General features: G+C 50.0%; 1 protein-coding gene across 2 annotated transcripts; it reads right to left on the reverse strand.

Moving 5' to 3' along the window:
• Positions 1-260: 260 nt before the first annotated feature.
• NPEPL1 (aminopeptidase like 1) lies at positions 261-27628 on the reverse strand. Of its 2 annotated transcripts, XM_054724508.1 has the most exons (12): positions 27238-27628; positions 26600-26785; positions 26061-26231; positions 23071-23160; positions 22492-22573; positions 20733-20875; positions 4063-4140; positions 3110-3210; positions 2457-2580; positions 2134-2310; positions 1508-1618; positions 261-992 (listed from the first exon to the last, which is right to left on the reverse strand). In XM_054724508.1, exons 1-12 carry the CDS (start codon positions 27385-27387, stop codon positions 834-836), a joined length of 1572 nt encoding a protein of 523 aa, XP_054580483.1. In that variant the 5' UTR covers positions 27388-27628; the 3' UTR covers positions 261-833. The 2 variants fall into 2 exon arrangements, with proteins under 2 accessions (XP_054580483.1, XP_054580484.1); XM_054724509.1 differs by lacking the exon at positions 26600-26785.
• Positions 27629-27869: the final 241 nt, after the last annotated feature.

Raw genomic sequence — 27869 nt, forward strand, 5'->3', positions numbered from 1 at the left:
AACTCAGGAGAAGCTGGCTCCCAGGCGCCCTGGGCCCGCCTCACCTGCCTCATCTGGGTCAGGTGGGCGATCTCCCTGAATCCTGGCTGGTCTGGCCCTTCAGCGCCGAGGACACATACCTGACCCAGAACCACACTCAGCCTCAGGATGTGCGGGGGGCTGGCCAGCCTTCCCTGCAGACCTGGGCTCTCAAAGCCTGATGCTCACTTGGGTGGGTTTCTACAACAGGGCGGGAGAAAGAGTGAGACAGACGGCAAAGATGTGATGTGGTGCAGCCATATTTAATTCAACCGCCAGTGAATTCTAAGGGGCCAGCGCAGAGGCTCCTCTCGCTTTATAAAACGGAGTCCCCAAAGCAAGTCGCCTCCATCCTTTCAAAAGGGGGAGCTGTCTGGAGACAGCAGCAGCCCGGGCCAGAGCACGGGCTGGGCTCTCTGTGATGTGGGCCACGTGGGGAACCTGGGGCAGGACCCAGGGCCCCAGCCACCCATCTCGGCACCAAGGGGATGCAGGAGGCCTGGGGGCCAGCAGGCCAAAGGCGTTGGGCTGCCCATGCGGAGGCCCCAGGAAGCACGGCGCAGAGGCTGGGGGGAGGCGTGCCGACCGCGCCAACAGCCCAATGCTGCCAGCCCTTCCTCAGGGCCCCCGCCCCGCCCCGCCCCGCCCGCCCCTGAGCTGTTGTCAAAGACACAAGGAGCCATTTCCATCACCATCACAACTAAAAACAGAAACAAACCAAAGCCCATCTTAAGGTACAATCCTCCAATTGCTTAAAATCAATCAGTGCAAAGTGAGGCAGAGCCCCTGCCGCTGGGCCAGGCGGGCAGCCAGCCTCACACAAGCCTGCGCCTCTTGGAGTCCCTCTCCGTGTCCCCCTCCTGGGGGTCTTCCTCACAGCCGAGCGGGGACACCAGGTTCAGCAGGGGGTCCTCAGAGGCTCGCCCGAAGAGTGCCAGGAGGAGGGCCACCCCGAAGCCCGTGGCGCGCTCACCCTGTGGACAAAGTGCAGGTGGAGCCCCTGCCAGGGAGCGAGACCTGCTCAGCGAGCCGTCTCTGTGGGGAGGGGCTTGGGCCTGGGAGAGGACCCCCCACTTTCCCTGCAGACCCCGTCTACCACCCTGCACACTCGAACCAAGGAGTGCTCTGGCCTCACTCAGGTTTTATCAGGGTGCGAAAGGGTGACACCAGGGCCCTGGGCCTCCTGCTGAGGACGGCTGGCTGGGGAAGGACTGCAAACAGCAGCCACTCTGTTCCCAGGGATGAGGAGACCAGAGGTCAGGGGGGACCACAGCTGGCTGGGAGGCTGGGCCATGAACAGTATGACCCTCAACACAGAATGTTTCCGATGAGCTCAGCCTGCAGCTCTGGAGCCAGACAGGGCTCTGGATGCACATCTGATGGCGGGAGTCAGGCCGAGGGGAGGGGCGGGAGGGGCAGCAGGCTGGAGGGCCAGCCAAGGAAGGGTCCTCACCGGGAGGGGAGGGCGCCCCCTGGGGCCCGCACTCACTGCGTGCACAGGCGCGGCGATGTCCAGGTGGACCCAGACCCCAGGCCAGTCGAAGCCAATGTGTGAGGCAATGAAAAGGCCGGCACAGGAGCTGGGGCTGTTGTCCCGGTCCTGGGGGCACAGAAGGACAGACAGTGACCCTTCCGCACCCAGCAATGGGGGCTTGGGTGAGGGTCTCCACCAAGAGCACCATCAGGGCCTGTTGTGGACCCACCCTGCCATCCTCAGCCACCTCCCCTGGTGTCTGAAAGGGGCTAGGCAGGGTCCAGTGCAGGAGTGGCAGCTGGGAGGGACTTGGGACCCCAAGGACCTTGCATGTGGGCCTAGGTCTGCCTTCACCCCAAGGCAGGGGGCAGCCAGCAAAGGGACTGATGGGGGGCAACAGACAGACCCCAGATGGGGAGGAAACCCAGTACCAGACGTGGTGGGTGTGCTGGCAGGGAGCCCAGTGAACGGTATATCCCCTCTTTAGAGCACCTCCCCCGCCCCTGCCACAGCAAAGATCTGGGGCCTCCTGGGAGGGACCCTCGTCTACACTGCTGCTGTTTTTTGGGGTCACACTGACACCCTGAGAGCAGGGATCTGCCTGCCCGGCTCCCTCACCTCAGGAGCCGCTCCAAACCTACCGCCACAGAGTTCTTCATGTCGGCCACGGCCGAGGTGAACTCGCTGAAGTGCAGCTCGGGGCAGTAGACGAGGGGGTGCACAAGGTCCCCGCATTTCCTCCCGGACTTCACGCAGGCCGCCTCCCACTCGGCGCTGTTGGTGAGCACGGCAGCGTGGTACTTGCCCGTGGCGATGCCCTGTGGGACAGGGAGAGTGGGCAGAGCCCCCAGGAGAGGGAACAAACAGGGCCAGAGAGCGTGGTGAGAGGCGGCAACAGATGAAGGTGAAATGAAGGTGAAATGACACCCCTCCTTCCGGGAGGCCAGGGGGCCGAGGCTCCTACCTGAGCTCCGGTCAGCGTGGCCATGTCCAGGATGATGTCAGCCCCCAGGTCCTTGCAGGCGTAGGACACGCCATCAGCTAGCACCAGCCTGCCCTCAGCATCCGTGTTGTTGATTTCCACTGTCCTGGGGGCAGCAGACACCCACTCAGGACGGCACTCCCTGAGGCACTGGGAGTGAGTCCCCGTGGAACTCACCAGAGCCCTGTTCCTGTAACCGCCCCCCCCTCCCTACAGTGCCAGGGTCAAGAGCAAAGGCCATTGCATCAATCCCGCCCATCACCATGAGCCACCCAGCTCCTGGCCTCGGTTTCCTCTTCTGTGCGATGGGAGAACAGGATTGTGGGGCAGCATGTACACCGTTCCCTGGCCCTAGGCACCATGTGGCGGAGAAAGGGCTCACCCACTAAAGCAGGGTGCTTCCTGAGCCCCCGAGCCAGGACCCCGGTCACCCTCCTGGGCACCCCTGGAAGCAAGCAGCCTGTGGGCCAGGGCTACCTGTCACAGGGCACCCCAACAGGGTCTGCCCCTGGCTGGAGCAAGCAGGGTGAATCTGCCCCCAGCCGGCATGGCTCCAGCTGACCTTCTGGCCTGGGAAGGAGAGGACAGCACGCCCGCGGGCACTGGGCTGCGTGGTGAGCGGGGGGTGGTCTTACTTTCCTGAGTAGAGCAGGTGGATGTCATCAGGCCTCGTGGCGTTGGGCCCCACGGAGTTCTCGGCCAAGCAGAACACCGCGTGGAGGTTGTCTTTGAAACCCTGGAGGAGAGGTGGGCAGAGGCTCCAGTTACAAGCTGGTGGTGCTCGGACCCCTGGCGTCTTTCGGACAAGCTCATCAGGGGAGGCAGTGGGGCAATGGGGGGCGAGGGGCGGGGCAGGTGGCAGGAGCCCAGTGCTGTCCCCCAGCTGAGCCTGCAGTGCTGAGCAACGTGAATGCTGGCCGCACTCCTCGTTAGTCTCCAGCCAGCAAGGGGACAAGAGAGCGGGTGGCTGGTGCTCCATGTGCCGCATCCCCTGCAGGGACCATGGTGGCCTGTGGCTTGTGGCTCTGCTTCAGAGAGACCCCAGGAAGGCCCATTTCAAATGAGACTGAGTGGGGCAGAAGCAAGAGGCAGCCAGGCTCCGGGCCCCTCCCTCCTGCAAGTCTGTTCCTCTTGCAGGGAACAGGCTGGGCTCCTGGTCGGCATTAATTAGAAACTTTGCCAAGACCTTCCGCTCTCACTTTAAGTTTACCCCCAGGAACCAAGCCAAACTGGTAGGTCCCACAGAGAGAGGAGGCCTTGCATTTGGTGACAGGAAGGGCTGGGCCTCCTCGAAGCAGCCTGAGCAGCTCCTTTTAGGAGGTAAGTCATCCCCAGGGTCAGGCACACCACCCCTTTGTCGAACACACACTTTTTACCAGTATGACACTGGAGCTTTGGGCTCAAAAGGACTGCATCCCCCAACCTCACCCTCTGGCAGTGATCACCGTCCCGGGCAGGGAGGAGCTGTCCCGGAGCCCTCGCTCCTTCCCCTTTTAGAGCCTTTGGCCTGTGATGGGTGCGGACTCCGCAGGAAGGATGGGATGAGGGTCCTCCTCTCCCAGGACTGCAGGAATGGGGTCCCACTAACCTGCTTGACGGCAGCTCTAAAGGCCCCTAGGATGGCTGCAGCCCCACCGCAGTCTCTCTTCATCCCGGGCATGGTGGTCTGCAGACAGCATGGTGGGCGAGAGAGTGAGTAAATGCTGATGGTACACAACATGCCCCACCTGCGCCATCCCACCCTACTCAGCACCCAGGGCCCAGAGGGGGTCCCTAGACCTGCAGGATCTAGAGAAGGGAAGCCAGGATACTCTCACCGGTCAGGTGGGTATCCTCTAGAAGCAACAGGCAGTAATGGCCAAAGACCAGGGGACCCTTTCACCTGAGCAGAGTTTTGGGGGTTATCCAAGGAAACTGTGGGGGAGGAGGAAAATGAATAGGAAGAGGAGGAGCAGGAGCAGCAGGAGGAGGAGCAGGAGGAGAATGAAGAGCAGGAGGAGGAGGAAGAGGAGCAGCAGAAGAGAATGAGGAAGGGGAACAATGATGAAGAACACACAACGGAGGAGATTAATAATGGCGGCGGAGTAAGTGGAAGGTACATGGACATGCTCCCAGGACCAAACGAATTACAACTAAAATACAGAAAAACTTCCTGAATAATCAACAGAAGATTCTCTGGAGAGAACCCTGATAACTGAGGACAGAGAGTGGAGACACATAAAGACTGGTAGGAGGGGTGGAGGTGCAAAAGGGCTGGCTGGGTGCCCACAGACAGCAGCCGAAGTTCCGGAAGATATCTCAGCTGTGGGGGGTTGCCACTGAGAACTGTGGGATCTAATCCCCAAGCTGGGCCCCCCAGCAGACAGCACCGGAACTGAGAAGGGTACCCACAAACATCTGGCTGTGAGCAGCAGCAGGGTGGCTGTGGGCCAGGGAGAGACTGGAAATTCCAGCACCCTCTTAAAGGACCAACTCACAAAATTCCCTGTAGAGCCACCCACCTTGTGTTCCAACAGAGGGAGGGCAGAGTGGACTGGAGCTGTGTGAGCAGAAGCCAGGATCAGAGGTTCTGGTATTAGAGCTCAGAAGGCAGACACCCCGGTTTCCTGTGCTGAGTCACTCTCTTATGCTGTGGAGGTCATCTTTCTCATACAGACATTTGCTATACAGGTGACCTTGCCTGGGGGGAAGACAGCTGATCCACCCTATTGGAAAATGTCTTGCACCACGGGGCAGAGTTCCTGAGGCCCATTAAGAGACAGGATAACAATTATTGTCCAGGCAGAAGCAATTGCCCCACCCTGTTGAAAAACACTCTTGCCACACCTATGGATGATTGCCTGACTGCAATTCAAGACAAAATCCTATCAGTCTGTAGACAGAGGCGATCTCTGGAGGCTTTGAATCTTTGCCTGATTTAATTAGTCAGAAACAGCATTTGACACTGTCCTACACTAGAGATTGAGAGGCGTAGCAGATTTACCTAATACACAGTCACAAACCCAAACAGGCAGCCAAAATTGGGAGGCAAAGAAACAAACCCCAAATGAAAGAACAAGAGGATTTTCCAGAAGAAGAGATAAATGAACCAGAGATAAGAAATTTATGTAGTACAGAATTCAGAATGATGGTAAAGATGTTCAACAGCATGATAAAAGATATAGTTAACTATGAAAAGAGAAATAAAGAATGACACAGCACAAATAAAGAATACATTGGAAGGAATAAACAGCAGATTAGGAGAAGTTAAGGATTGAATCAATAAATTAGAAGACAAGGTTGTAAACATCACTCAATCAGAGAACCAAAAAAAAAAAAAAAAAAAATTAAAAAACAGGAGGACAGCTTAAGGGAGCTGTAGGACAAGGTGAAACATAACAATATTTGAAAAGCAGGTGTGCCAGAAGAGGCAGAAAGGGATAGAGAACGTGTTTGAAGAAATAATGGCAGAAAACTTCCCTAACCTGGTAAAGAAAAAGTCACACAAGTCCAGGAGGAACAGAGAATCTCAAGGAAGAAAAACCCAAACAGGCCCACACCCAGACACATCATAATTAAAATGCCAAAAATAAAAGACAAAAAGAGAATCTTAAAGGCAGCAAGAGAAAAGCAAACCGTTACCTACAAAGGAGCTCCCACAAGGCTGACACCTGATTTCTCATCAGAAACTCTATAGGCCAGAAGGAAATGGCATGGAGTACTCCAGGTAATGGAAAGCAAGGATCTGAGACCAAGATTACTATATCCAGCAAAGCTGTCATTCAAAATAGACAGTCAAATAAAGAGCTTCCTGGATAAAAAAAAAAAGACTAAAGGAGTACACCAGCGCCAAGCCAGCATTATAAGAAATGCTAAAGGGACTGCTATAATGAGAAGAAATAGAGAGAGACACCTAGCCATACACAATTAAAATGGCAATAAATAATTATCTACCCATAATAACCTTAAATGTTAATGGATTAAATGCTCCCATCAAAAGTTATGGGGTAGCTGAATGGATAAGAAAACATTACCCATATATCTGCTGTCTACAAGAGACCCACCTCAGAACAAAGGACTCACACAAACTGATAGTGAAGGGATGGAAAAATTTTTTTCAGGTAAATGGAAATGGGGGAGAAAAAATAAAAGCTGGGGTAGTAATAATGATATCTGACAAAACAGACCTCAAAGTGAAGGCCATAACAAGAGATAAGGAAGGCCACTTCATAATACTAAAGGGAGCAATTCAGCAAGAGGATATAACCCTGATAAACATATATGCACCCAATGCAGGAGCACCCAAATACATAAAAAAACTTCTGAAAGATATCAAGGGAGAGATTACCAACAATACAATCATAGTAGGGAACTTTAATACCCCATTGACACCACTAGATAAATCCTCTAAACAAAAAATCAACAAAGAAACATCAATTCTAAATGACTCACTAGATCAGATGGAATTAATTGACATCTTCAGAACATTGCACCCCAAAGCTACAGAATATACATTCTTCTCAAGTGCACATGGAACATTTTCAAAGACAGACCATATATTGGGACACAGGCAAAGTCTCTTCAAATTCAAGAAGATAAAAATCCTATCAAGCATCTTCTCAGACCACAATGGCATAAAATTAGAAATCAACTACAATAAAAACAATGAAAAAAAAAATCAAACACTTGGAAATGATTGGGCTACAAAAGAGATCAGAGAAGAAATTAAAAACATCCTGGAAAGGAATGACAATGAAAACACAACAATCCAAAAACTATGGGACACAGTGAAAAGCAGTCCTAAGAGGGAAGTTTATAGCTCTACAGGCCTACCTCAAAAAAACAAGAAAAAAAATGGTAATAAATTATCTAACCCTACAACTTAAAGAATTAGAAAGAGAGTAACAAGAAAAGCCCAGAGTGAGCAAGGGAAGGAGACAATAAAGATCAGAGCAGAATAGAAACAAAAAATAAAAACAAAAAAAAGCCACACCAAAAAAAAACAACAACAAAAAAACACAATACAAAAGATCAATGAAACCAAGAGCTAGTTCTTTGAAAGGATAAACAAGATTGATGAACCTCTAGCCAGGCTCAACAAGCAGCAGAGAAAGGACCCAAATAAACAAAATCAGAAATGAAAAAGGTGAGGTAACAACAGATCCCACAGAAATACAAAGGACTGTAAAAAAAATTACTACAAACAACTCCACTCCAACAAACTGGACAACCTAGAGGAAATGGACATATTCCTAGAAAAATACAACCATCCAAAATTCAAGCATGAAGAATAAAAAACCCCGAATAGGCCAATGACTACTGATGAAATTGAAACAGTAAGCAAAAATCTTCCAGCGAACAAAAATCCTGGTCCAGACAGCTTTACAGGGGAGTTCTACCAAATATTCAAAAGAGAACTGAAACCTATCCTTCTCAGACTATTCCAAAAAATTCAACAGGAAGGAACACTTCCAAGCTCATTCTATGAAACCTAATACCAAAACCAGATAAAGATACCACAAAGAAAGAGAACTACAGGCCAATATCCCTGATGAACATAGATGCTAAAATCCTCAACAAAATTCTAGCAAATCGGATCCAGCATTACATTAGAAAGATCATACACCATGACTAAGTGAGATTTATTCCCAGGATGGTACAATATTCGCAAATCAATAAACGTAATACATCACATTTGAGAGACAAAGATCACATAACCATATCAATCGATGCAGAAAAAGCATTTGACAAAATCCAAAACACTTTTTTTTTTTTTTCTTTGTTTTTTTTTTTTTTTTTTTTAATTTCTTTATTGATTAAGGTGTCACATATTTGTCCTCATCCCCCCATTCCCATCCCACCCCTCTCCCCACGCATGCCCCAATCCCCTGTTGAACTTAACCGTTGGATAGGCTTATATGCATGCATACAGGTCCTTTGGTTGAACTCTCCCCCTCCCCCCACCCTCCCCCTACCCTCCCCTATCCTCCCTCTGAGGCCCGATAGTCCGATCGATGCCTCCTTGCTTCTGGTTCTGTTCTTGTTCCTCAGTCTATGTTGTTCATCATTTCCCCTAGATGAGCGAGATCATATGTCACTAGATATATACTAATAAGCACTGAATGTGAGACGAGCAATAATAGTTATGCTGACAGGCAAATGAATCAGTCTGTAGCGAGCTTCCCCCTGGACCAACAGTTCTTTTGAGACTCAATTTCAATGTCCAGTAGTTCCTTATGTGTACATGTCAGCACTGACCCCCCAGCTCTGGATGGTGGACAAATGGTGGTAACGGAGGTCCGACTCCCTCTGGTTTGGTCTCGGCCGAACCCAGGGGCAAAACACTTTCTTAATAAAAACTCTCAGCAAAGTAGGAATAGAGGGATCATACCTCAACATAAAAAAAGCCTTATATGACAAACATACAGCCAACATCATATTCAATGGGCAAAAACTAAAACCATTTCCCCTAAGAACAGGAACCAGACAGGGATGTCCGCTTTCACCAGACTGATTCAACATAGCACTGGAAGTCCTAGCCACAGAGATCAGACAAGAAGAAGAAATAAAAGGCATACAAATTGGAAAAGAAGAAGTAAAACTGTCATTATTTGCAGATGACATGATATTGTACATAGAAAACCCTAAAGACTCCATCAAAAAACTACTAGACTTAAGAAATGAATTTGGAAATGTAGCAGGATACAAAATTAACTCCCAGAAATCTTTGGCTTTTTTATACAACAATAATAAACTCACAGAAAAAAAGAAACTAAAAAAACAATCCCATTTACCATTGCACCAAAAAAAAAAAAAAAAAAAAAGATACCTAAGAATAAACTTAACTAAGGAGGTAAAAAACCTGTACTCAGAAAACTACAGGACATTGAAAAAAGAGATAGATGAAGACATAAACAGATTTAAGAACATACCATGTTCATGGATTGGTAGAATCAACATCATTAAAATGTCCATACTACCCAAAGCAATTTATAGATTCAATGCAATCCCCATTAAAATACCAATGGCATATTTCACAAACCTAGAATAAACTCTCCAAAAATTCATCTGGAATAAAAAAAACACCCCAAATAGCCACAGCAATCCTGAGAAAGAGAACAAAGTTGGAGGGATCACAATACCAGATATCAAGCTATATTACAAAGCCACTGTTCTCAAAACTGCCTGATACTGGCATAAGAACAGACATATAGACCAATGGAATAGAACAGAGAAACCAAAAAATCAACCCAAGCCATTATGCTCAATTAATATTTCACAAAGGAGGCAATGGAGTCAAGGCAGTCTCTTCAATAAATGGTGCTGGGAAATTGGTCAGATACTAATACAAGCAAAAAAATGAAACTAGACCACCAACTTACACCATACACAAAAACAAACGCAAAATGGTTAAAGGACTTAAATGTAAGACAGGAAACCATAAAAATTTTAGATGACTACATAGACAGCAAAATATCAGACATGATGTAGCTACATCTTTACCAATACAACTCCTAGGGCAATGGAAACTAAAGAGGAAATAAACAAATGGGACTACATCAAAATAAAAAGCCTCTGAACAGCAAAAGGAACCATCAACAAAACGACAAGAAAGCCCACTGCATGGGAGAACATATTTGCCAATATTATCTCAGATAAGGGTTTAATCTCCAACATTTACAGGGAACTCATACAACTTAACGAAAGAAAGATAAACAATGCAATCAAAAAATGGGCAAAGGACCTAAATAGACACTTTTCGAAAGAGGACATTCAGAAAGCCAAGAGACAGATGAAAACATGCTGAAAGTCAGTAATCATCCGAGAGATGCAAATCAAAACGACAATGCAGTACCATCTCACACCTGTCAGAATGGCTATCATCAACAAATCAACAAACGACAAGTGCTGGCGAGGATGTGGAGAAAAAGGAACCCTCGTGCACTGCTGGTGGCAATGGAGACTGGTGCAGCCACTGTGGAGAACAGTATGGAGTTTCCCAAAAAATTAAAAATGGAACTCTCATTCAATCCAGTAATCCCACTTCTAGGACTATATCCCAAGAAACCAGAAACACCAATCAGAAAGAATATATGCACCCCTTATGTTCATAGCAGCACAATTTATCATATATTTGGAAACAGCCTAAGTGCCCATCAGCAGATGAGTGGATTAAAAAACTGTGGTACATCTACACAATGGAATACCACACTGCTATAAAAAAGAAGGAACTTTTACCATTTGCAACAGCATGGATGGAACTGGAGAGTATTATGCTAAGTGAAATAAGCCAGTTGGAGAAAGATAAATATCACAGGATCTCACTCATATGTGGAATATAGTGAACAACATAAACTGATGAACAACAATAGATCCAGAGACAAAGAAACACTGAACAGACCGTCCAACCTCAGAGAGAAGGGTGGGCGGTGGGGGAGGGGGTAAGAGATCAACCAAAGGACTTATATGCATGCATATTAGCATAACCAATAGACACAGACACTGGGGAGGTGTGGGCTTGTCCTGGGAAACGGCAGTGGCGGGAAGGGGGGGTCAATGGGGGGAAAAGGAGACAGAGGTAATACTTTAAACAAACAAACAAAAAGTCATAGAGTAACTGAATGGATACAAAAACATGACCCAACTATATGCCATCTAAGAGACCCACCTCAGAACAAATGACACACACAGAGTGAGAGTGAAGGGATAGAAAAAAATTCTCCATGCAAATGGGAAAGAAAAATAAAAAGCTGGAGTAGCAATACTCATATCTGACAAAATAGACTTCAAAATGAAGGCCATCACAAGAGACAACAAAGGTCACTACATAATACTAAAGGGATCTATCCAACAAGAGGATGTAACCCTGGTAAACATATGCACCCAATATAGGAGCACCTAAATATATAAAAAACTTCTAGAGGACTTTACTGGAGAGATTGACAACAATACAGTCATAGTAGGGGACTTTAACACCCCGCTGACTTCATTGGACAGATCTTCCAGACAAAAACCTAACAAGGAAACAGTGACTCTAAAGGACACACTGGATCGATGGATTTAATTAACATTTTAGAACATTTCACTCCAAAGCTGCAGAATATACATTTCACCCCAAAGCTGCAGAATATACATTCTTCTCAAATGCACAGGGATCATTCACAAAGATAGACCACAGGTTAGGACACAAAACAGGTCTCTACAATTCAAGAAGATTGAAATCATATGAAGCATCTTCACAGATAACAGTGGAATAAAACTAGAAATCAACTACAGTAAAAACACTCAAAAACATTTAAACACATGGAGACTAAAGAGCATGTTATTAAACAATGAATGGGTTACCAATGAGGTCAAAAAAGAAATAAAAAACTTCCTGGAAACAAAGGAAAATGAACACACAACAACAACCCAAAATCTCTCGGACACAGCAAAAGCAGTTCTGATTGGGAGGTTCATAGCACTACAGGCATACCTCAAAAACACACACACACAAAAACAAACAAACAAAAAAAGCACACACACAAGAAAAACCAGCAACAAATTATTTAACCCTACAACTTAAAGAATTAGAAAGTGAACAAGAAAAGCCCAGAGTAAGTAGAAGGAAGGAAATAATAAAGATTAGAGCAGAAATGACATAGAGACTAAAAAAAAAAAAAAAAACAAAACAAAAAAAATCAAGGAATGCAAAAGCTGGTTATTTGAAAGGATAAACAAAATTGATAAACCACAAGTAAGACTCATCAAAAATCAAAGAGGACCCAAATAAATAAAGTCAGACACCAAAGCGGAGAACTAACCTCTACCACCACAGAAATACAGAGGGTTGTAGGAAAATACTACGAACAACTATATGCCAACAAGCTGGACAATGAGGATGAAATGGACAAATTCCTAGAAAAATATAATCTCCCAAAACTGACTCAGGAGAAATCAGAAAACCTGAATAGGCCAATAACAACTGATGAAAGAGAAGCAGTAATAAAAAAACTCCCAGCAAACAAAAGCCCAGGTCAGGATGGCTTCACAGTTTTACCAAACATTCAAATAAGAACTAACACCTATACTCCTCAAACTATGTCAGATTAATCCGAGAGGAAGGAATACTTACAAACTCATTTTATGAGGCCAGCATTATCATAATTAGAAAACCAGTTAAAGACACCATAAAGAAAGAGAATTACAGACCAATATCCCTGATGAACATAGATGCTAAAATCCTCAACAAAATAGTAGCAAATCACATCCAGCAATATATTAAAAAGATCATACACCACTACCAAGTGGGAATTATTCTGGGGATGCAAGGCTGGTACAATATTAGTAAATTGATAAATTTAATAAATCACAGAATCAAATTGAAAGACAACAAACACAAGGGGATATCAATAGACACAGGAAAAATATTCGACGAAATCCAACACCCATTTTTTATAAAAACTCCCAGCAAAGTGGGAATAGAGGGAACATATCTCAACATGATGAAGGCCATATCTGATAAACCTAGAGTGAACATTATACTCAATGGGCAAAAACAAACCATTTCCCCTAAACAGGAACAAGACAGGGATGCCCACTTTCACCACTCTTATTCAACATAGCACTGGAGGTCCTAGCCACAGAGATCAAACAACAAGAAGAAAAAAACGGCACCCAATTGGAAAGGAGGAAATAAAACTCTCATTATTTGCACAGGACATGATATTGTACATAGAAAACCCAAACACTCCACCAAAAAACTACTAGATTTAGTCCATGAATTTGGCAATGGAGCCGGATACAAAATCAACACCCCACAATCAATGGCTTTTGTATACACCAATAGTGAATTCTTAGAAAGAGAAACTAAACAAGCAATCCCATTTACCATTGAAACAAAAAAATTAAGATACTTGGGAATAAACTTAACCATGGAGGCAAAAGACCTGTATTCGGAAAACTACAGACTCTGAAAAAAGAGACTGAAGGAGATAGAAACAGGTGGAAGAATATACCGTGTTCATGGACTGGTAGAATCAACATCATTACAATGTCCATACTACCTAAGGCGATCTACAGATTCAATGCAATCCCTATTACAATACAGTGGTATATTTCACAGAGCTAGAACAAATACTCTAAAAATTTATATGAATTTAAAAAGACCCGGAAAGGCTGCAGCAATTTTGAGAAAGAAAAACAAAGTTGGAGGAATCACAATACCAGATTTCAACTTATACTGCAGAGCCACCATAATCAAAGCAGTCTGGTACTGGCACACAGGCATCCTGACCAATGGAACAGAACAGAGACCCCAAGCCACTACGCCCAATTAATATTTGACAAAGGAGGCAAGAGCATACAATAGAGTCCAGACAATCTCTTCAATAAATGGTGTTAGGAGAATTGGACAGATACGTGCAAAACAATGAAACTAGACCACCAACTTATACCGTAAACAAGAATAAACTTAAAATGGATAAAAGACTTAAAGGTAGGTCGGTTAACCTTCAAAGTCCTAGAAGAAACCATAGGCAGCAAAATGGCAGACATCTCTTGCAGCAATATGTTTACAGATACATCTCCTAGGGCAAAGGAAACTAAGGAGAAAATAATCAAATGGGACTACATCAATATACAAAGTTTCTGCACAGCAAAAGAAACCATTAACAAAATGAAAAAAAAACACCCCACTATATGTGAGAACATATTAGACAATGATACATCTGATAAAAGGATAATATCCAAAATATATGAGGAACTCATACAACTTTACGAAAGGAAGACAAAAAGCCAATTAAAAAAATGGGCAAAGGACCTAAATAGACACTTCTCCAAAGAGGACATAGGATGGCCAAGAGACATGAAAGAATGCTCAGTCACTGACCATCAGAGAGATGCAAATCAAAACCACAATGAGGTACCATCTTACTCCTCTCAGAATGGCTAATATCAACAAATGACAAGTGCTGGTGAGGATGTGGAGAAAAGGGAACCCTAGTACACTGCTGGTGGGAATGCAGACTGGTGCACTCATTATTGAAAACAGTATGGAGTTTTCTCAAATAATTAAATATGGATCTGCCATTTGACCCAGTGATCCCAGTTCTAGGAATATATCCTAAGAAACCTGAAGCACCAATCAGAAAGAATATATGCACCCCTATGTTCATAGCAGCACAACTTAAAATAGCTAAGATCTGGAAACAGCCCAAGTGCCCATCAGTAGATGAGTGGAAGCAAAAGCTGTGGTACATTTATACCATGAAGTACTATGTAACAGTAAAAAAGAAGGATCTTTTACCCTTTGAGACAGTATGGAGGGACCTGGACTGTATCATGCTAAGTGAAATAAGTCAGAGAAAGACAAGTATCACATGATCTCACTGTGGAATCTAAATAACAAAATAATCGGATGAACAGAGTGGATCCAGAGACATGGAAGCTTGGAACAGTGTGAAATCTCAGAGGGAAGGTAGGGGAGGGTGGATGGGTGGGTGGGAGGTGATCAACCAAGGACCTTGTATTTATATATGCATGACCCATGGACACAGACAATGGGGCGATAAGGTCCTTGGACAGGGGCGGAGGCAGGCTGGAGGGGATCAATGGGGGGTGGGAGGAATGGGTAATACGTAATACTTTCAACAATAAATAATTATTAAAAAAACAACAACACAGAACAGTGGGACGTCCAGAGCTGCTGCATTCGCAGTGGCCATGCTGTTACATAAACAGGGTCAGCATGGCTTGGAGACTAGGCTGTGACCTGGTCCCGAGGCTGCCCCGGGAACAGGCCCACTTCCTCGCACTGGCATTTAAAGCTGGCACCATCTGGCCTCATTGACACTTTTGTTCTCAGCGCTCTGCTTCTCCACGTCACTTTCTTGAGCCATCCACTTGGGATAATGTGAAAATTTCCCAAATGTCCCTGTCACATCACCAAGCCCTCCCTCACACACACACACACACACACACCCACCCACACACACACCTACACACACACACACACACACTGGCGAGGACACCTGCAGTCCCACCACCCTGCCCATCGCTGCACCTCCTGGGTAGACAGTCTAATGAGGCCGCTGGAAACAGAGGTGCCTTCCTGCCGCAGAGGTAACTGTGATTTTCTGTAAACTGTGGAGAGTGGTCACATATTTTTACGTTTTATAGGCTCCCAATGCTAATTGACAAGTTCATATTTTAAATTAACAGCAGGTCATCACATATAAGGATTCGGGTTTGAAATGTACCGAGCAATGTTTTGAACCTTTATCGGATTACATGAGCCCGGAGTTTTAATGGAAAGTATTTTTAGGTATAAACTGAGCTGCTTTTACAATTAAATTGAGTGAAAATGACCCAGCTAGCACTATTGAAAATAAGCTGTCTCTTTTGACCTAAACTGCGAGAAAGCACAGGACTGTTTAAAAGGAAAAATAGGGTCTCGGATCTGGAAGCAAACCACTTGCAAAATGGCCCATAGGAAGCTGCTCGAGATGGTCCCTGGAAGTGTGTCCCTGGCACCGGCGCAGCCTCCCAACCGCAGGCGGGCAATGCCCCACCGCACGGGCAGAGCTGCTCACTGTGCTTGCTGCACCCCCGGCCCCTTCCTCCTTTTATGAGAGAAACGATCCCCATCGGACACTCAGGTGGCACTGCCTTTTGCACGGGGCTGGCGCTGTGGACCGCAAGTGAGAAGTGGGCTGCGGGCGGCACAGAGCGCGGCGTGGCACCAAGTGCGCTGTGGGTGCCCGGCCTGGGCTCCAGCCTCCAGGAGAGGAAAGCACTGCCCATTTCACTGGCGTTTCCTCGCTGAAGCAGTTAAAATTAGTAACTTGAAAACATCTCATCCACTGATGCAGCCACTTTCCATGTTCGGTGTGACGGAACGAAAGGACTCACAGAGCACCGGAGGGCTCGGGTTCGTGGCTGCCGGCCTCACGCTGGCCCCGCGCACAGCCTCAGCGACGGGTTTGTTAGAGCAGAGGCCGGACAGCCCGGAGTCCCCTCTTCGTCTGGCTGCTGTTCTCACCAGCACCCTTCTTCCTTGAACAGCTGACACACGGTGATTATTCACACGTAGGTGTCTGGCAGATATTTTCTCAAAAATGAACAAAGCAAGCCTCTTACTTCCACAAAAACGGTCCCATTGTTATTTGTTGCTAATGGTAAAATCTGAGCTTTTAAGGGAAAAAAAAATCAGAATTTTGGAAAACTTCTATCTGCCTTCCGAATACTCAATGACTTTTTAAATGAGATGAAGGGTGATATTAAGCAATGTGACTTCACGAAAGGTGTCAAGCTTTAGAAGTCCTGCATAATTCTACCAACGATGTCTTCCAAATGACCCAGGCACGCTATTCCAACGCCATGCATTCCAAGTTCAAGCTGGACCACTCAATTTTCATGTAAGAGAGCATAAAAGTTCACTGGCGTTGTTTCAGGTTCCACATCAGAGTGAGCCGTTGGGAGCCACCGCCTGAGGAGTTTTGGTGTGATAGCAAGACGAATGGCTTCGGTTTCTCGAACTGACTACCCTACGTCGCCCTTTCCAACTATGGAGTGAGTGAGGCCAAACTTCCTTTTTACATTTGACTGAAACAACATATCACAATACACTAAATGCAGCAGGCTCGTGGCACTAAAGAGATTTGCAGAAATGTAACATGATGCCACTCTCCTCGCTAATTGTTTTCCACTTTGGAAAATATAGTTATTTCACAGCATTTACATCAAATGCAGGTTAAAATGGGTTTATATTATTTTCATTTCTTAAAAATCTTTACAGATGCCCCCTTTTTGTCCCCCCCATTACCCCCCTCCACCCTGTTCCCACCCCACCCCAAGCCTTCACCACCCTATTGTCTGTGTCCATAGGCAATGCACATATGCACATAAGATCTCTGGTCAGTCTTTTCCCACCACCCTTCCCTCTGAGATTCGTCAGTCTGTTCCATGTTTCCACGCTTCTGATTCTATTTTATTCATCAGTTTCTTTTGTTCATTAGATTTCTTGTTCATTTATTTTGATTTTTAGATTCAATTGTTGATAGATATGTATTTACTGCCATTTTATTGTTCATATTTTTTATTTTTTTCTTCTTCTTCCTCTTCTTAAAGAATACCCTTCAACATTTCATGGTAATACTGGTTTGGTGGTGATGAACTCCTTTAGCTTTTTCTTGTCTGTGAAGCTCTTCATTTGACCTTCAATTCTAAATGATAGCTTTGCTGGGTAGAGTAATCTTGGTTGTAGGTCCTTGCTATTCATCACTTTGAATATTTCTTTGCCACTCCCTTCTGGCCTGCAGAGTTTTTGTTGAGAAATTGACAGTTGTATGGGTACTCTCTTGTAGGTAACTAACTGCTTTTTTCTTGATGCTTTTAAGATTCTCTTTGTCTTTAACCCTTGGCATTTTAATTATAATGTGTCTTAGTGTGGGCCTCTTTGGATTTAAATGAATTAGTAAATATATTTTTTAAATTTCCCTGTTTTAATTTATTGTAGGGAAAATATCAACAGACATCACCCTTATACACAAAACTTCTTTGGATCCATAATTTTTAAGGATGTAAGAGGTTCTGAGACTAACGTCTTTGCCACCTGCTAGCTCATGCTGATCCCGATTTGTCTTTGAAACCTTTGGAAATGGAGCTGTGATGGTTCCTGCTAAATGGGGAGCCGGTGCCACCAGCAAAATGACTAATTCACAGGAAGCCGCTTCTCACTCTGACCCTCCAACAAGCCAACATCAAAAAGAAACCTCTGGTCCCAGGAGAAACCACCCCACAATGCTACCAACCAGCACTCAGCTGCCTCCGGGGCAAGGGTGGGAGGGAGGGGGTGGCCGGCAACAGGGGACTAGAGAGGTCCATTGTCTGGGGAGAACTTAAGAGCAGTAATAAACTGACTAAAAGTCAGTGGTAAATTCTTCCTCCCAAAAAAACCTGTAGCTGGTAAAAGTGAGACCTAATCATCTAAATAAAAGCTTCAAATTGCCTATTTTAATTAGTTATCCTTTTAGAAACATTATTCTAATGGATGGTAATAACTGCCGGCTTCACAGCTGGCCCCACACGCACAGCCTCAGTGCCGCACCTCCCCTCTGAGGACCATTCCGAACGGTCAGAACGGTGTGGGCTGGCTTCCGGGTCAGTGTCCACGGTGTCTGCAGTGCCACGCGCTCCTGCCTTCAAACACGGACTCAGAGTCAACCCAAGGGTGCCATGAGCTCATGCTCCTCGCCTCTAAATCTAGGTGAATGCACGGAGCTGTGTTTGAAACGTTCTTACTCCACGGACATTTGAAAGCTGCTAGAAGCAATCTCAAAGAACTGAACACACGGGCAGTATAGCAATTTCTGGGGTTTCTTGGGAAATAGAGTTTTTAGCAGACTTCGTCAAGACTTTCTTATGCTAAAGACTGTTCCTGAGTATTTGCGTATGTTGCTTCATGTCATAGAAACTCCTCAAAAGGAAAATGAATAGTGTTTTTATGGGCCATGAGGGAAGACAGACTGACAAATCTGGTGCCTCTGTCTATCTGGTGATTGTAAAAACGTGAAGATCTTTTCTGATTAAGTCACTGACAGATCTGCAGACGCCAATGCCTGACAACAAAACTACAGCGGACATCTCCTAACACAACCAACATGGAGGCACACATTTTTTTCTATTAAAAGAATTACGCCTTGGCTGGGAGCTCAGTTGGCTGGAGTGTCATCCCAATACACCAAGGTTGGGGGTTTGATCTTCAGCCAGGGCACATACAAGAAGCAACCAATGAATGCATAAGTAAGTGGAACAACAAATAGATGTTTCTCTCTCTCTCTCTCTCTCTCTCTCTCTCTTCTCTCTCTCTCTCTCTCTCTCTCTCACCAATACATAAAAAGAAAATAAAAAATACAAATTACATTAATTCTATTTAAAAGTGTTAATCCATTACTGTTTTCTTCATTTGTACTGTAATATTTATTTTAAGAGTTTTTACTGGCATGAAAATATGTATGGAATTCAATAAAGGAGAGTTTGCTGTCGGTTAATTCACTATCGGTGTGTGCTTTTTAAAACCCTTATTATAATTAGTTTCATTTCCTAATTAGTCCTGAAAATCATTTTGTTGTTTGAAGAAGGAAGAATGTTATAAATCAAACATAAAATCAAACAAATAGGTCATCCACTGTAGGAACCAAATCACTGGACAGGCTAGAAGTACAAAAACCAGTAGCACAATGCCTACCCTAAAGAGCAACTGACACTGGGGTTCAATGTCCGAGAGGCAGCAGGGAGTGGTGGGGCTTGTGGAGAACTGCAGGGTGTAGGCTGTATCCATGGGGTCAGCCACCACTGGGCTGCGGCAGAACGCCACCAGGGGGGATGCAGGACAGGCATGGCCAGAACTTCTGAGTTTATAAAAGGTCAGAAATCCAGTCTTTTGGGAGAATTCTTCCTGTTTTTAAAAGTTGGTAATGAATTCAAATGTTAAAACACCATTTGGGCCAACAGGACACATCTGTGAGCCACGCAGGCAGCCAATTTTCAGTATCTGCTCTGTATGAGCTCACTTGTCCTCTCCCTTCTAAAGCTTTCTCTCGGGGATGGTTGATTCTCCTCCTTTGACTTCCTCCAGGATAAATGTCACATGTCTGCTCTGAGTCCCTCTCCCCAGTCTTTGTCCCTGAGAGCCCGGTCCAGGCCTGGTGCAGTGTGTGGGGTGAGCTGATGAAGGAGGCTGCCTCTGCTGTGCCCAGCTGGGAGGAGGGCAGGCCTCTCAGAGGCCGACGGACAGGAGCACAGATTGACGTCTCGCATGCATCCATCCCCGAGAGAGCCAACTCCAAAGGCCACCCACAGACGTGACTGCTGAGGCCTCAGCCTCAGAGCCACACCTCAGGGGCTTGCCCTCGGCCCACATCCCCTGGCTTCACCTAGCAGTCTGCTTCATAAGCGGACTGTACAGACACCCCTGAGCCTTCAGTCCCTCATCTTCACGCAGAACAGAGGTGCCTGATTCCTTGCACGCTGCCTCCCTAGTTCCCCGCACCCCCCTTTCATCACTTCTGCGGCTTGCTTCTGGATCCTATCCAGACTTTCTGTTTCCAGAACCCTGTTAGTGGTGGGGCACGTAACTACCCCTCTCAGACGGGAACTGGGCCCACTACCTCCCTTCCCGAACCCAGCTCCCGAGAGGTGCGCCCAACGCCACAATTCTGGCCATATTCTGACACGTGAGAGCCGTGCACCCCTAGATCCCCCGCACCTGGGACTGCCTGAGAGCGGCCAGCACCTCACCTTCCCTTTGATGCTGAGACCCCCGGTGTCATAGACGATCCCTTTGCCCACCCATGCAATGGTCTGGGTGGCTCCGTCGGGGGTGTGGCTGAGGACGGCCAGAGCTGGGGGGTGGAGGGCGGCTTTGCCAACACCATAGATTCCTACGGGAAGCACAGGGAGGGGCAGTCAGGCTCAGGTTGAACCGAGCAGAGGAGACCCAGCAGCGCCCCCCCCCCGCCCCCACCCCCCGAAACATCAGTTCCCCCACAGGAAGTATCCTCAGGCTTTGGGGTATTGCTCCTGGAGAGCTGTGCTGTCCAAGCTGAGCTCCCTGCCCCCTTTCCTGCCCCTGGCCAGCGGGGGATGAGGAATGCAAATTAGTTCCAAAGCTCTGGACTGCAAACAAATTCTATGTGAAGCATTGTTAGGCAAGAAAACCCGCTGAGAAAAAAATATTGTATCGTTCCCAGAAAGAAATGAACAGGATTGCAGAATGAAATGATTTTTGGACAATGCTTCAAGGTTGCTCCAGCCCACGCTTGCTCTCCCTTCCCTGAACCCTCCGTGCACTCAGCACACTGCACCACCCTTTCCAAGCTCACTCCAACTACTGCCTCACTGTTCAGTTTATGCCCCATCATGCCTGCCGTGGGCAGAGACCATGCCTTGGGTCCCCAAGTAACTGAACTGAAGGATCACAGCAACCAGGACAAGAGCCAATAATGGCTGCCTGACAACTCCTACTCACCCTGCGAGACCCACTGCAAAGGACCCCTCCTCTGTGAAGCTTTCCCCTACAGGAGTGGCCTCTCCCTCCACTTGTCATTGGCACCTCTAAGGTGACCTCGTCCCTAAGTATGAGCAAGATCCTGTGTCTCACTTCTGCTTGGAGGTGGTAACCACCTCCAAGATTAGGTTACAAGGAGACCTTGCCCTGAGGGCAGAAGCTACTGCTTTGTGAGCCACTGGAGGAGAGGCCCGCGTGGAAAGGAGCAGCCAGGAGCAGCCAGTGAGTCCGAGGCCTGCTGGCACAGCGATGAGTGTGCCTTGCTGGGAGCACAACCCCAGCCCCGGTCAAGCTTTCAAATGATGGCTGCCCCAGCGCACATCTTGGTGGCAGCCTGGGAGAGACCCTGGCCCGATTCCCTACCCACAGAGCTGTGAGATCATGCAGCATCCCTTTCTGCACTACCTTCTGGGGTAATCTGTTCCGGGGCCACAGAGAACAAATACAGTGACCCTCCTCCAGCCAGTCTGAAAGCACCGTTGTCCTGGCCATCACTGCACCGCCAGGGCTGGCAGCGGGAGAGGGTGGGCCTCGTTATCAGGGAAGTCTCTCGGAGGAGGGGCTTTGAGCTGAGGTGTGCAGGGTAGGGCAGTCCTGCCTGAGAGTATCTTGGGAAAACATCCTAGATACGGGAATCTGTAGTACAAGGCCCTGGTGTGGACGTGACTGTATGTATTCGAGGAACAGAAAGGCCCTGATGAGTTGGCCCAAGGACCAGGCCAGTAACACGTGAGGAAGCTGGAGAGGGAGCAGGCGGGGGAGGACTTGGACCCTACGGCTTCCAGAATCTGAATCAGAACCTGAACCACTGCCTCCTTTCTCCCCAGTGACAGTCTGCTTCCCAGGGTCTGGTCTTGGGGTTGGACACAGGCCGGTTTCTTTCAGGATGAAGCTTGGGACAACACACCACGTGCCCATTGCCACTCTGCCAGCCAAGTGCCCCGGAGCACTCCCTGAGGCCCAGTCCTGCAAGGACCAGCCCCGACCCACCTCCAAACCCTCTGGTCTTCAGCTCCTCATCCCGGATGATGGTTGGGGCAATCCCCAGATCTTTTCCAACTTTCTTAATCTCCTGGATGTGTTCGTGGAAAAAACAACAACACAAAGACACGTGAAGACAGCTTAACTCAAGGCGAGGCCGAGGCTCTGGGCCAAGGACTAGCTGATGGCTGCACGGTCGGGGAGGAACCAGGCTTGGAAGCCAGCGGCTCTGAGTCTCTTGCTTTGAGTGTGATTAAACCCAGGAGAGAAGGCTGGCCCTTCAACTCTGCAATTTCCTGCAGCTCATGGCTGGAGTTCTGCAGAGGGGCCTCTGAAAGAGGCTCTGCTCCTCCCCGTCCCCCCCTCACCCCCCCCCCCCCCCGGCCTCGGTTGAGGCTGCTGGCCCCTGAGAGCTGGGCGGACAGTAGGTCTTTGTCCGCAGCAGCCCCAGGCTTCCCCAGGCAAAGTGCAGAGACTACGAACACTGTCCCTCTCTGGCCCCCAGCTTTCCTGTGACCCTCCCTGGGGTCTACCGATATCCACCCCACCCTGGTCCCACCCCCTGGCCTGACCCCCAGGGCCACGCACCTCAAGGAAGGTGTCTGTGTTCATCTCATTGCAGGGTGTGTCCACAATGCGGGCTGCCAGCCGCACGCCTTCCGTGGCATTTGTCAAGCACTAGAAAAAGACAGAGGCTGTCACAGGGCTTTGAGACCAGGTGGAAGGGGGCTGTCCCTCCTTGTCCGTTCCCCTGGTGACTGAAAGGTGTCAGAGGCACTCATCACCTGGGGGAGGTTGCGGGGCTGCTGACAAAACAGTAAGGGGCAGGTGGAGGGGGAAGCAAGAGTCAAGCTGCCTGCTCTCACTCCCCAGCTCCTGACCCACCCAGCGATCTACAGAATGCCAGTGACCCTTCAGCCTGGCTAGCGTCCGACCTGGCATTGCAGGGCCCACCTTCCTTTCCAAGCTTCCTCTCCTGCTACTGTACTCCTCACGGCAGCAGGTGGTCCTTGTGCTTGGCCTGCTACATGTCCTGGGCATTCCCACCTGTGGCCTCTGCCAAGCCCCACATCCTCTCTCAGGGGGTGGTGCTAACCTCTATTAAGAACATGACTGAGCCCCTCAGACACACTGTTGAAGCCTCAACCCCCACTGGGATGGTATTAGGAGGCCTCTGGGAGGTCAACAGGGTGGGGCCCCTTGATGGGATTAGTGTCCCTACAAGCACGCTCTCTGCCCTGTAAGGCACAGCAAGGAGGTGGCCGTCTGAAAGCCAGGGAGGGAGCCCTCAGCAGAACCCACCCTGATCTCCGACTTCCAGCTCCAGAACTGAGAGAGGTAGATGTCTGTTGGTTAAGCTGCCTCGTCTGTGGTATTTTCTCATGGCAGCCTGAGCTGACCAATACACCCTCCCTTCTCTTCTCTTGAAGACCCCAGCCATCCTGAGCCACTGCTCAGAGGCCACACCCCCAGAAGCTCCTCTGGACCTTTCCAGAGTAAAAGCACTCCCCGCTGGCCCTCGGGGAGGCATTTTTCTAACGTGAGCCCCTTGTGAGTGTGTTGTAGACCTGAGCCCACCCTTGTTTTCCTGGTCACCTGATGCCATTCTGCTGAGACAGGAGCAAGGGAAGAAACAGGCAGACCTGCCTTGTGCAGCCCATCCTCCACCCAGCACCCCAAGCCGGCCACCACAGTCACTTCAGGCAGGGGCACACCCGTGTGTACAGACCCAGAAACTGGCTGCCCCGCCCACCCACCCTGGCCTTTCTGCCGAGAACCTCCCTCTCGCTTTCGCTTCTGCCCTGACCTGCAAGTTTTCTGCTTTCTCTCATTTGTCTCAGCCCCAGTTCATCCCCCCAACCACCCCCAAGCTTCAGACAGGCAGCGATATTAAAAGAGAAAAGCTGCGCAGGTTTAGCGAGGGTGCAGACAGCATCATGTTCATCGGCGCCTTCTCTGGCCCCACGGTGTCAGGGAGGGCAGGCTCGGGGACAGCGCCGGCCCACCACCTCCCAGGCCCTGACCAATTGCTGCGCGAGCTCTGTCTGTTCCGAGGTAATTAAGCCCCAAAGCCTAAAAGGCAGAGATACAGGACTTGACAGCTCAGATATGAGATGTGCCTGTGGGGTCCCGATGACTGTCAGCGGGCTCTCCCCAGGGGAGGACCAGGTCCCCACCTGTGGGCGTCACACACAGAAATCCATTGCTCATCTCTGACGCAGCCCGTGGCCGCTGTCTGGGAAGTGCGTCAATGCCCCGAGACTGGTCTCGAAGGAGGCCAGGTGGCCGCCTCACAGACCTCCGGTGAGCAAGCTCTCCCACGCAGCTGACGCAGGTCGCGGGCAGAAAGCACACAGAGCCATGTGGACTTGGAAAGAGCTTGTCCCTCATCACCTCAGTTTCCTCGCCACACACACAGGATCATTCATTCCATCCATGCTTATTCGAGCACCTACTGTGTGCCACACTGGATTTAGAATCCAAAGATGTCCAAAGAGACTCGAGTCCAGCAGAGACCTGAGTCCAGCAGAGACCACAACATGCCATTCCATTCAAGGCTACAGTGACCTGGAGGAGACCAGGAAGTGGACGGGGGCTGAGGAGGCCCCACAGTGAGGAAAAGGCCAGAGGGGATATCAGCACCTCCTGTGCTCACACTTCTAGACAGACAGTGGCTGCAATGCAAGACTGACTCTACCCCTTGCTGGAGTGGCCCCAGAAAGTTACTTCATGTCTCTGAGCCTCGCTTTGCTCAGCTCTATAACGGCAATAACAACAGGACCCACCTCACAGGGCTGCTGGGAAAATTCAGTGATCTGACCGGTGAGTGTGCACACATCGGCTCAGAGCAGGGCCTGGTACCTGACAAGCATTGGAAGACACTGGTGCTCGTGTGTAAGGCAATGGGGAGGGACCCGGGGCCGAAGGACCAGTTCAGGGACCACTGCAGTGGTCCAGGAGAGCAGGAGGTGTGGGGGGGGTACCCCGAGGCACTGGGCAGTTGAGCCAAGTCCTGGGAAAATCATGTGTCAGATCAGGCCTCTGCCCTCCAGGAGCTCCGGAGTGACAGTGACCACCTTCCCGAGAGAGAAGGGTGCGATGGGGAAAGGACAGCGCAGGCGTGGCTGCTGGAATGGGACTGGAGGTGGGGAGGGCAACGGCACATCGGATCTGAGATGGTCACGCCACAGGGGAGGGAAGCTGACACTCAATCCATACAAGGCCTTCCGAGTTGGAAATCACTTCCGGCCTTGCCTAGTTCACAAAGGGCTGTCCTGAAGTTCCGGTGAAATAACGTAGGGAAAAGCAGGCCGTAAAGGGGTATGTGACATGTGTGTGCACAGGATTACTAGCATTCGAACATGAAAGAGCCTGGCACTGCTTAGGTGCTCAATAAGACACTGGACTAGCTGAACAAAACCACATCTTGAAAACAAAGAGCAGCCTGAGGGAGCGGGAGCCGGAGCCGTTAGGAAAGGCCTCTGGGGCCTCCTCAGGAATGACAGCAGCCCAACCATCCTCCCCAAGAAGGGAGACAGCGCTCCCCAGACATCCCTCCCAGCGGCCCAGACACCCACTTGCAGTGTGGACACTTCCACTGGCCCGTTGTCTTGTCCCACCAGGAAAAACTCCACTGTGACCGTCTTCTTCTCAGTGCGCCTGGAAGCGCCTGAGCGGTGGGTGAACAGCGGGAAGGCTCGGGCCAGGGCACATGCGGAGGCGAAGACATCCGCCCGCTCGCAGACCATCTGCAGCAGAGAGGAGGGCCGTGATGAGGGCGGGTGGGGCAGGACACGGGCCCCGGGGAGCTGCAATCAGGCTGAGAGGCCACCCCGCACACAGTGTGGATACAGGAGGCCCAACCAAGCCTTCCCCCGGGCCTTCCCCCGGACCACCGCCTAACACCCTGACAGGAGACCCAAGCCTGGACCTGAGTCTCAGATGTGCCTACAGAACTGTTGTGGGGGAAAGGGCTTCTCTGGCCCGAGTCTCCCTGTGTGTTAAAATCGGGGTCACCATGCGGGGCCGCGGCAGCTCAGCTCGGTGGGCCACGCTACAGGCGGGCAGGGCTCGGAGGCAGCCCCGCAGGCAGGAGCCCTCCTCTCGGACCACTCACCACGATGCACCGGTGCGTTCCCGGCGGCAGGCAGGTCCGCACAAGCCTGGTGACGAAGTGCGCTGCCGAGGGGCTGTTGTGCCGGCTCACCCGCGAGGGCAGCGCGGCCACGGCGGCGCAGTTCAGGTAGAGGGGGCAGCTGTCCGTGGGGTTGGGGTTGAGCGTGCTTAGAGCGGCCTGCCACAGCTGGGGGAGGGAGAGAGACGGCGACATCAGACTCCGCCCGCCGGGCGGCCCGGGCGGAGTGTGGCGCCTCGCTAGCTCCGTGTGTGCGGGCACGATGCGCCTTTGTGGGGCTGAGCAGTGCGACTGACAGGGCAGTTTGGGGGCTGCTTTACTTCGGACGCAGGGAACCCACGCGGGGGGGGCCCATCCAGGCGCCACTGGAAGTGGGGACGAGTGGGCACTGCCGCGGGGCCTGGAAGGAGGCAGGTCCTTCGAGGAGGCCCGGTGCGCGCGAGCTGGTCGCGTCGAGGCGGCGGCCTGGGCCTGGAGGCCGGCCTGGCGCTGCGCCCGGCGGGAAGTGGGGGCTGCGGGGGTTCGGCGCGGGGATCGCACAGGCCGGGCAGCCTCCGCGCCCCCCGCCCGGACCCCGCGCCCCCAGCTGGCGGCGCAGGGCGGCGGCGCGGCCCGCTCACCTCCTCGGTGACCCGGGGCTGCAGCTTCCCGCGGACGTGGCTCCAGGGCACGCGGTGCAGGTGCGGCAGCTGGCCCAGCAGCAGCAGAGGCCGGCTCTGCGGGTCCGCGTCCCCCGCGCTCGCCTGGAACTGCAGCCCCACGTTCGCCATCTTCGCCGCCCGCGGCCCCCGCCGCCCGCTCCGCTCGGGCTCCGCTCCGGCCGGGCCTCGGCGCCGCCCCAGCCCTGCCCTGCCCGGCCCCGCCTCCCCCGCCGCTCCGGGCCGCTCGCGAGACGTGCAGGGCCCGCCCGGAGCGCGAGGGGGCGCGAGGGGCGGAGGGCCGGCCGGCGCACGGAGCGGACCCCAAGGTCCGGGCCCCAAACTCCGAGCAGGCCCCAAACTCCAGGCCCCGAATCCGCAGGCCTCCGCCCGAGCAGGCCCCAAACCCGGGCAGGCCCCCAAGTAGGTCCTGCCCTCAAAGCCGGAAGCACCGCCGCAGACGGCGCTCTGGCGAAGGGCCTGGCCTGCAGCCCGCAGGAGCCGGCGGACCTGGGCCCTGACCTCCAGCAGGACCTGAGCAGACTCGGGCCCAACCGCAAGTCCACCCCGCAGCGCCCACCGTCCTGTGTCCATGAGCCCTGAGCAGGCCCCGC

The sequence above is a fragment of the Eptesicus fuscus genome, chromosome 12 (assembly GCF_027574615.1).
Source record: "Eptesicus fuscus isolate TK198812 chromosome 12, DD_ASM_mEF_20220401, whole genome shotgun sequence".
NCBI lineage: Eukaryota > Metazoa > Chordata > Mammalia > Chiroptera > Vespertilionidae > Eptesicus > Eptesicus fuscus.